A 10,641-nucleotide genomic window follows, 5' to 3' on the forward strand; every position below is an offset into this window, starting at 1 on the left:
TGGCTTTGTGGGAGCCTAGGCAGTTTGGATGCTCAACTTACTAGACCTGGATGGAGGTGGGGGTTCCTTGGACTTCCCACAGGGCAGGGAACCCTAATTGCTTTTTGGGCTGACAAGGGAGGGGGACTTGATTGGGCGAGGGGGAGGGAATTGGGTGGCAGGGAAGAGACAGAAATCTTTAATAAATAAATAAATTTATATAAAAAAATTATTTATCCCTGAGTAAGCATGCCACTTTCTGTGGCCAAGTATTAACCAGACAGAGCAAGATGCCAACAAATCACACCATGTACCAATCACAACAGCATGGCCTTCTTGTTGGATCTGCTCCACGAGATTCTCCACTCTGCACTTGCAAAGGCCAGGGATGCACTGCAGGTCTTGCCATGGTTCATACGGAGAATTTGTGCCGCCCTCTGACATTCCACTGTAGCTTTAAATTTCATTTTCTAATATCTAGTGCTGCCGAATATCTCATATAGTTGGCATTCACGTATGTTTCATGGGAAACACTTGATGCTCAAAGGGTTTCATTTGGGCGATGGTCAATTCACACACCTTTTCCTCCACAGCCTGTACTTCTGGTGTCACATCTAAGATTCCTTTGCCAAGCTCAGAGAGACTTAGTACTGATTTCTTTCCTAGCTTTATGTTCCAACTCTGAAATATAGACCACTGAGCTCACTTTTGTCAATGGTGTAACACAGGTTTCAACTTCACTTCTCTGGGTGTAGTCTCTCATTTTCAAGGGGGGAGGGAGGGCACTATTTATCAAAGACTCTATTCCATTGGATGATCTTGGAGTCTTGTTGCAAATCAAGAGACCCTATAAGTGAGGAGGTTTTTTTTAATGTCTGGGCTTTCCGGTGCATTCATCATATTATCCGTACACAACTTATGCATTTGTTATTGCACCAAGACCATCCCACCTGAAGTGCTGCGCATTCACAGCAAGTTTTGATGGCAGAGCTGCGAGAAGCCCACCGTTGTTCCACTGAGCTTCCACAGGAGTCTGGAGCATGCTCATTTCTGTGAAAATCAATGCTGTTGGAATCTTCCTGGGGACTGTGCTGGGTGTATCTGTCAGTTTGGGTAGGATCTTAGCATTGTTGATACAGTCAAACTGTAAACTGGGCATCTTTGCATTTCCTTTGTTTTCAGTGATGTTTCACAGTTTTTAGTGCACAAGCTTTTTGTCTCCTTAGAGTTTTCTGAAATATTTTCTTTAGATCCCATGATGAGTTAAATTTCTTTAAGTTAATTTTAGATTGTTTGTTGCAGATGTAGAGAAATAAGCTGAGGCTTGTGTGTTACTCTTTCAGCCTGGAATTGACTGAGCTTTCCCTAGCTACAGTCACTTTCCTATGAATTTCTTGTGATTTTTCTCTATATATGATCATATTTCATTAATTATTCAAAATGATGGCTTAATATCATATTTTATACATGTATATAATGTACCTTAGTCATCTACACTTTCCTTCCCGCACTCCCACCGATCCCTTATTCTTTCAAAATGTTTACTAATCTACTTCCATAGCTTTAAAAGGGCTATTAGTGTATTCTGTAAGTGATGTAAATTATATTATATACATGAATGCCTTTGAATGATATAATTTCCATGTTTGGGGGTTTGTTGTTGTTCCTGCCCTTGGACAGTCTGTTTTCTATCTTAACTGTAATGTCATCTTCCAAACATTGAAGAGTCATTTCATAATCTACAATCCTACTAAGTCGTACACTATTTCCCATAACAGCTGGATTGTGAGCTAAGTAAAGCAGAGAGACAGTTCTCTGAGCAACCCCTGCTTAGGGCAGAATGGACCAACATACAAATGTAGAAAGCCTGCTTCTTTTCCAATAGTCAAAGATTGGGTTCCATATTGGTAGCATGAACTCCTTCAAGACTTCAAGACTGCCATCAAGCTGACAAAGGGGTAGGCAAGACATGCAGGCATGCCATTAATCTTCCCTAATATCTTACACTGCTTCAATATTGATCCAGTAGTCAATCATTTCCAATAAATGTTTGACACTTTGTAGAGCTTGGTCAGAGTCAGTTTTGATGGTTTCTGTTGTATTTTCTTGATGATATTTTGAGGAGAAGATGGGGCATTTGTTGTTCAATATGCAGCTATTTTTCCAAACTTCCTATCTAAATATTCCCAGTACTTTATTACCTCCATCTTATGGTACAATTTTCAAACAGAAAAAGGTAAGTACAGTTTCTAAAAATCCTCCATGAAGTCATTGAGATATTCCCATGAGTTTTTTCTCATTTTTAATTCTTTGAAAATTCTACACAGTGTATTTTATCATATTTACACCCTCCCTCCTCCCAATTCTCCCTACCTCTCTGTCTCTCTGAGACAGGTTTCTGTGTAGTTTTGGAGCCTGTCCTGGAACTTGCTCTGTAGACCAAGCTGGCCCTAAACTCACAGAGGCCTGACTGCCTCTGCCTCCAGAGTGCTGGAATTAAAGTGTGTGCCACCACTACCAGGGCCTTTCTCTTCTTTCTTAAGCACAGAACCTTGCTCTCTCTCTCTCTCTCTCTCTCTCTCTCTCTCTCTCTCTGTTTCTCTGTCTGTCCCTCTGTCTGTCTGTCTCTGTCTGTCTGTCTGTCTGTCTGTCTCTCTCTCTCTCTTTCTCTCTCATTTTTAACCGTTCAAGCAGTTTATACTGCATATATACTCTTAGATATACTCACTAGAAGACACTAGAGGCTGTGCCCTTAAAGAAAACTGACTCTTCCTCTCCCAGTACCTATCAACTGCCAATAGATGGATTTTTATATGGTTTAAGTTGCCCAGCACTTGCAAATGCTGTCTCATTTGCTTTGCAACTGCCCCGATGTGTCCAGAAAACAGTTTTCTTGTAGTCATCCACAGCTTCTGGCTCTTACAATCTTTCTGCCCACTCTCCTGGCATGATCCCTGAGTCTTGGGAGGAGGGAATGTGATACTGATGTGCTCTTTAGGATTGAACATTAGGAAGTCATTCTCCATGCATTGACTAGCTCTTTTATTTCCATGTGAAACTTCTGAATGTCTCTAAAGATTCCTGAGAGGAGATGTCCCTACATCTGCTCAGAGTTACTGCTGAATAAACTCTTATTTTAGGTGAACATGTAAGAGGCTCTGCACACTCAGATACTGATTTCAAGATGACTGAAGGGTATTTTGTATTCTTCCTGCTTTTTCAGTTATGTAAATAGTTCTTTTCTCTAAATCTACTGTTTAGCAAACTTACAAAAATGAAGTTATAAACAGCAATGATGATCTATCAAATAATAGAATCCATTTCAAATCAGTCATTCTTGACTTACTTCCTGATTCCCAAATGTCAGGCAGGTTTATGGGACAGGTAATATGTAGTTGTGTTTATTTAAGGGCACTTATTTAAAGCAATATAAATTGTACATTAGCGGTAATTTGTTATAGCAGAAATAAGAAATACTGGCCGGGCGGTGGTGGCACACGCCTTTAATCCCAGCACTTGGGAGGCAGAGGCAGGCAGATCTCTGTGAGTTCGAGACCAGCCTGGTCTACAAGAGCTAGTTCCAGGACAGGCTCCAAAACCACAGAGAAACCCTGTCTCCAAAAAAAAAAAAAAAGAAATAAGAAATACTACAGAGGATAATTGATAGCCATGTGACTAATTTGGGGAATGAGACTGAAGAATAACTTCTACAAATTAAAGAACAAATTCCTTCATTTGCCTTTAGTAGCATCCCTTGAAAAGTAACACCATAAATATTAAAGCAGTCTCAAATAACCAAAGATCCGGTGAGAGGACACGACTTGATGGCAGGGGGTTTGTTAGAAGCTTCTTTCTCCTGGTTTCTCCAGCACATATTGCTATGTAACTCGACACATGGATATTTATGCTGTGCTTTGGAGAAGGGGCGGCAGCAGCCTTCAGTCTCCAGTGTCCCTATTTGTGATCATCATCCTGCCAGTTCTTGAGTGTCACAATCAAAGAGGAAGGCCAAGAAAACAAAGCCTTAAAAAGGTGATTAATTTATGATATTAGCGGCTCAATGTGGCCTTTTGTTTCACTCAATCTCATGTTATAATATTAAAGGCACTTAATAAGGCTTATTAACTAATTTATTTTCCTCAGAAACCCAGAACAAAAGAACTGTGTAGTGCTGCTTTTCCTGAACGTCATTTTTCTTTACTTATAAGAAGCTCCTGAAAGAAAGGAAGTTTGTGAATCCCTTACCTGGGATGATGTTTACCACAGCATCTACAATTATACTCATAAACCCTAAACAGTGGTTGAAGACGAAGATCTTGATATAGGCGCCGGTGCTAGTATTGTACCAGAAGCTCAGCAGGTAGATGAAGGGGATGGCAGACCATCCAAAGAGCATGAGGATGAGCATCGTGTCCAGGAAATGGTATTTCTCCAACAGTATGTCCACATCAGTGATTAGGAACACCAGCTGAGATGGACACAAAGCAAATGACGTGTGTTAGCTTCTGTCTACATTGCCGAGTTTCATGGCGATAACAAGTGGCAGGTACTTTAGGGAGAGGCTCCTCAACTTTTTGGCTGACAAGGAGGCAAGGAGCTGCTGGAAGTAAGGGCTTGATGTGGGAGTGTCATATCAATCTGTTGATTTCATTGGTTAAGCAATAAAGAAACTCACTCAGTTCACTTTGTAGAAATCTTCCTTTATTTCTTTCCTTCTTTTTATTGGCTTCCTTTTGTTAAGGTTAACACTAAAGGATCTACCTTGTAATACTAAAGGATTGCAACATTCACTATTATTAAAATAATGATGTTCTTGTGTTGGTTATGTTAATTATGCTAGCTTAAATTTTCTTATCATTATAAGGTTTTATAAGTCAATGGGAAGCTTGCTTCACAAATGAATTTAGAATTATTTTAATCAGCCTCTTGGAGATGTTGGTTTATAATTGATAGCCTTTGTGCCTTAGGCATTAAATAGATATTTTAAATAAAACAATTCATCTTGGAGTTTTCCTTTTACAAAAGTTGTAATTACAGATTCCACATGTGCAATTTGTTTTTTAATTCCTCACAGGTTTTTTTGGGGGGATCCTCAAATTTCAGAGTTATTAAGACCATATTTTCTACTTTAGGGTGTGGGGTTTTGCTAGTTTTTTCATCATTATTATTTCTATGCAGAGGGCAAATTCTTTAAACAACTTTTCAGTTACTTCCCAGTAAACTGAAGTGTGGAGGAAATAATCTGAGATTTCAATCCTTAAAAAAGTTTTATGGAGTCAACATTATGAGGAATGAGTGGAAAAACAAGAATCTGAGGGAAGTTCCTCAAGGTACTTGGTGGGGAAGGAGGGAGAGGGCAGCCCTTGCCAAGACTAGGGATCAGAGTGTGGCTGTAGCACAGCTCCTGTCAGCAGTTTCTGACTGGATGAGGGAGACGACCCTGTGCTATCAGCTGCCAGAGGAATGGCTTAAGACTCTGAAGGACATTAAAACCATGATGGCTCTGTGGTAATTTCGTTTTGCTGAATGAATCCATAAAGAATCAGAAGGAATACCAGAAGATCAATTGGTCCAAAACTAAGAGAAAATGTAAAAATGGACACATATACCTACCTCAACGTGCTCCACATATCAATTTTTCCATAATAAGCTTAGAACACATGTATTTGACATAGTTCTCCAGTTAATAAGAATGGTTACATAGAGAAGTGGGCATGAATGGGATTGCTACAGTGAGTGGTATCTTGTTATGTGTTTCAGAAATAGCTACAAGAATGGACCAACACCAACAACTTTTCTATGTTTCAATTCTTTATGGAGTCATACAGTAAAATGAAATTACCACAGAGCCATTATGATTTTAATATCCTTTTGCTATACAGAGAAATGAATGGGTTCTCTTTAACTTTGAGTATGGAAGCTCACTTTTCCTTTAGCCATATAAATGTGGCTGTGGCGAGGGCACCAGATGGGGAAAAGCAAGAGAAAGTAACAAATGCAAACAGACCAAAATTTTTCTCCTGGTCTTGCTTCTGGAAGACTTACATTCAACTTCTATTCTATTACCTGTAGTCTTCAAAGCAAAAGTTTTACACATATGTGAGTGCACACACACACACACACACACACACACACAATTTGAATGGTACATGACATAATCTAAAAGTTTCTAAAGGAAACCTTCAAGAGCTGAGTCCAAATATCTCTTGTATAATCCAGCAAATGAGAAGCACTGGGAAAAGGACAAGATCTGTAGTATTTGCTCAGGAACCAGCAGTCTGCTGGGACACATTCCTCCACAGAAAACAGCTTTGAAGGCAGAACATGTTGGTGCTCAACTATGTCAGAAGTTAGCTGTTTCAGCAGAGAATGTTTTCACTAAAAGAAATATAAAAAGAAGATTTTCTTTTTGCTCTGAGAAATATTCCCCAATGGATTCTCTGACTTGATTGATTAGTCAAACCATTTTATCCTTTCCTGAAGACATTTACATTTTAGTAAATGTCAGACAAGTAGACGATGTCTACAGTATATGAGAGGTGACCCTCAAGACAGTACATGAAACACTCACCAGCAGTAGAGCACAGGCAACAAAATGGATGATGAGATCCCATAGCAGAGCTGAGAGCCAAAAATTAAAGGTGTAGACCCCACTCACAAACTGGATGTGCTTTGCTTTACTAACTCGCTCAGTCACTGTCATAAGGGAAAAGCCACTGGTGAAAATACTCATCCCAAACAACAAGTTAAAGACTATCTGAAGTATCAAAGTAGACCTACAAAAAGAATACATAAAGGACACACAATGGTATGATGATAATATTGATTGCTAACAATAGCACTTCATTACAAACATGGTAAGACAGGAAGAAAAGGATCAATTTAACAAATCCCAGACTAGAAAAACATACATACGTCTCTTCATATTTGTTCTCAGTGACACGTTGAGGCTGAGGCTTGTTGGAGACAGTAATGGTGGCATCCGAGCCAGAGAGAGACATAAATATAATATTGTCTAAAACTGACAAGGATAGTGACGGTGAATGGTACGCCTCGTTGTTGAACCAGAACGTAAACTCCTTCTTGTCTCTGGTAACGGTGAGGGAGAATGCAATGATGCATGAATAAATGCATTTTTTATTTTTCAGCAAGTAGCCCTGGACATCACCTGGAAGGAGGAGATAATAGTGGTCATGAGATCAACTGCAATAAATATCACTGACTACATGGTTATTTTTTTGTGGGGGTGCATTTTTTTGTTTTGTTTTGATTTTGCTTTTTGTCTTTTGAGACAGGGTTCCTCTGAGTAGCCCAGGCTGCCTAGAAACTCTCTCTGTAGACCAGGCTGGCCTTGAACTCAGGGATCTACCTGCCTCTGCCTCCCAAGTGCTAGGATCAAAGATGTGCATCACCACACTTGGCAACCAGGTGTGTTTTAAAGAGAAATAGCCCAATAGTTTACTTGTCTGGTGCTTCACAGCAGCCTCAGAACATCTTGGTCATGTACCCCAAAAATCCATCCCTCGGCCACACAAATTTTATGCCTTTTAGCTTAATTTAACTAAAGAAAAATGAAAATGAAAAAACACAGGCTAGTGATATTAACACTCTCAAATTTCTTCCTTCCTTTCAAATCTTTCCGTTTCTACATGAAAATGTTTATAAGTACTCCTGCTTCTGGCTTTTACAAATTACCTCATAGAAAATCAAACTCTTTCTCAGAGAATATGAAAGCTAAGTAAAAACATAAGTCTATATGAAGGAACAGAGAGTTACTGTTACTTGGGATTGTAAATATTTAAGAGGGAAAAAAACTCAGATGATTAAGTTCAAAAATCCATACAACTCTTCTTGTCCCATCCTTGTAGAAAAACAAAGAGTGCTAAGAATTATAGTAAAAAGTTAAAAAAAAAGCTATGAATTTATAAGAACTTTTAGAGATCCCATGAATCTAAGAAGACACAAATTAAGAACTACAAATCTTCCCAAACCACCCCAAAGTAAGAATCTAAGCTCTAAAAAAGAGAAGTTCCTAAAAGTAAGCTTCATATTAAACCAAACTTGTAAAACTATGAGCCAAGGCTATTACCTATGCCCTCAAAACTAAAAATAATTTTTAGATCTTCAACTGATAGAAAAAAAAGAAAGAGGAGGGAACCATTAGTAAAATTATCCAAAAGAAAAAGAAAGAAGACGAAAATAATAAACTTAAAAATGAAAAAGGAGACAGTTTAACACATACAAAAAAACTCAGAAAATCAGACTTAACTTAAAAAAACTCATGTTTCACTTGCTTGGAAAATTGAAAAAAAATTAAAATGGATGAATCTCAAAACACATAAAACCTTTCAAAGTTAAATCAAGTTAAAATAAACAATTTAAACAGATTTGTAACAAGCAAAGAGACTGACTAAAGTAGTAATTAAAACTTTCCTAAGGGGGAAAAATGTATCAGGACCAGAGCAATTCACTGCAGAATTCTACCACATCTTCAGAGAACTAATACCAATACTATTCAAATTATTCCATTAGATAGAAAAGGAAATAATGCTTGCAACTGATTTTATGAATCCACTATTATCCAAAACCCAAAAATATACAACAAAAAGAAATAAAATTATATACCAAATTTTCTGATGAACATAGATGCAAAAGCTCTCAACAAAGTACTGCCAGGCTGGATTGCATTAACAAGATTACTCATAGGGATCAAGTTAGTATGGTCCATATATCACGACCCAATTTATCACAGTCACAACTACAGATATCATGATTGTATCAATAGATGTAGAAAAGGCCTTTTACAAAATCCAGTGTGGACTCTAGGGTTCATGATCACCTTAATAGATGCAGAAGAGACTTATTGACAGAACTCAACAACTCCTCACATTAGAAGTCCTGAAGAAACTAGGAATTGATGGAGCATCTCTAAACATAACTAAAGCTACATACAACAGTGTCCTAGGTAGGTGTCTGTTTCTGTCATAAAACACTATGACCAAGAGCAGCTTGTGGAAGAAAAGGGTTATTTCCACCTTAAGACTCTCAGGTCACAGTTCCATTACTAAGGGAAATCAGGTCAGGAACTCATGGCAGAGCACAGAGGAACACTGTTTAATGGTTTGTTTACTCCTCATGGTTTTCTTAAACAGCTCAGAGGTGGTACCACTTACAGTGAGCTGAGCCCTCCAGTTTCAACCATTAATCAAGAAGATGCTTCCCAGGCTTGCCCTGCCCACAGACTAATCTTACAGAGACATTTTCTCAACTGATATTCCCTCTTCCCAGATTACTCTAGCTTGTGTCAAATTAAGGAAAAACTAACCAGGATAAACAGATATATTGCCAAATTATTTTGGCAAATCTCAAAGTATTTTTGCTTTTAAAATCAGGAACAAGACCAGGATGTTAACGTTCTTCATTCTTGTTAAATATAGTTCTGGAAGTCTTAGTTAGAACAATAAGGCAAACAAATAAAAAAGAATACAGACAGGAAAATAAGTCAAAATGTTTTTATTTGCAAATCATATGATTTTATGCAAGACAATACTGACTTTGACAGAGAACTAACAGAGTTGATAGGTACTTAACAAAGTGGGAAAGTACAAGGTTAACACTCAATAAAAAGAAGCAAAAGCGGTGGCCTTCCTAAATACCAGTTACACACACACCAAGAAAGGGACCTGGGAGATAGTCCCTTCACAACTGCCTACAAAATACCATGACATTAATTTAGCAAAGGAAGTAAAAGACCTAGACAGGAAAAATGAAAACCCTCAACAGCAAATTTCAGGGAAACAGTATCGGATAGAAATACCCCTGCCTCGCTATTCCCTGCTGTGGTGACAAACACCCTGGACATAACTGAAGACGGAATGGGTTCATTCTGGCTCAGAGTCCAAGGGCGGTCCACCATAGAGGGGAAGTCAGAGCCCAAGTGCTGATGACACCATGTGCGCAGTCAGGCAGGAGCCTGATGAATGCTGGCACTAGACTGCCTACCTCCTTTGTATGCAGACCAGGCCCAAGCCCAGGAAGTGGTGCCACATACTTTAGTATGGGTCTTTCTGCCTCAATTAATTTAACACAACCCCTCATGTGCTTATGTGGAAGCTAAGTAATCCCTCCCAGGTGTGCCTGGGTGCTTGTCTCTAAGTGAGTCCAGATTCTGTTCAACCGAAAAGCAACGCTGACCATCACAGTCTCCCTTATTCATGGGTTGGAATGACCACCACCATTGTAAAAATGGCTGTCTTGCCAAAGCAATCTAGAGATTCTATGAAGTCCTCATCAGAATACCACCATTGTCGCTCTTCACAGAAACAAATAAAAAATAATTTGGAAGTGCAAAAGACCTCAGAGAGCCAAAAAATATTAAGTAAACATTTAAAAGAAAAAAAAAGTAGTGTGGTTGCGGAATGCGGTCGGAACACCGGGCGGCGGAACGCGGCCGGAACACCGGGCGGCGAAATGCGGTCGGAACACTGGGCGGCGGAACGCGGCCGGAGGATGCCTACCACGGCCGGTGGGGACCGGCTGGGACCGGCTGGGACCGGAGCGACAGCAGAGGACACAGGCTGCTGGCGGCGGGAACCATCCCAGCAGCAGAAGCAGGCTGCAGGGACCGCGCGCAACACCGAGATCAGATCGCCCCACTACAAT

General features: G+C 39.4%; 1 protein-coding gene across 1 annotated transcript in view; it reads right to left on the reverse strand.

Annotated features, from left to right (window-relative positions):
- Positions 1-10,641, reverse strand: part of LOC101981541 (ATP-binding cassette sub-family A member 3-like) — a 109,559-nt gene that overhangs the window by 26,686 nt on the left and 72,232 nt on the right. The window contains exons 20-22 of the mRNA XM_005351177.3: positions 6,895-7,147; positions 6,551-6,755; positions 4,225-4,447 (exon numbers count right to left, since the gene is read on the reverse strand). Of these exons, the coding sequence (XP_005351234.1) occupies positions 4,225-4,447; positions 6,551-6,755; positions 6,895-7,147 (681 nt within the window). The remainder of the gene's footprint in view (positions 1-4,224; positions 4,448-6,550; positions 6,756-6,894; positions 7,148-10,641) is intronic.

This window comes from Microtus ochrogaster, chromosome 8 (genome assembly GCF_000317375.1).
Source record: "Microtus ochrogaster isolate Prairie Vole_2 chromosome 8, MicOch1.0, whole genome shotgun sequence".
NCBI classification, from domain to species: Eukaryota; Metazoa; Chordata; class Mammalia; order Rodentia; family Cricetidae; genus Microtus; species Microtus ochrogaster.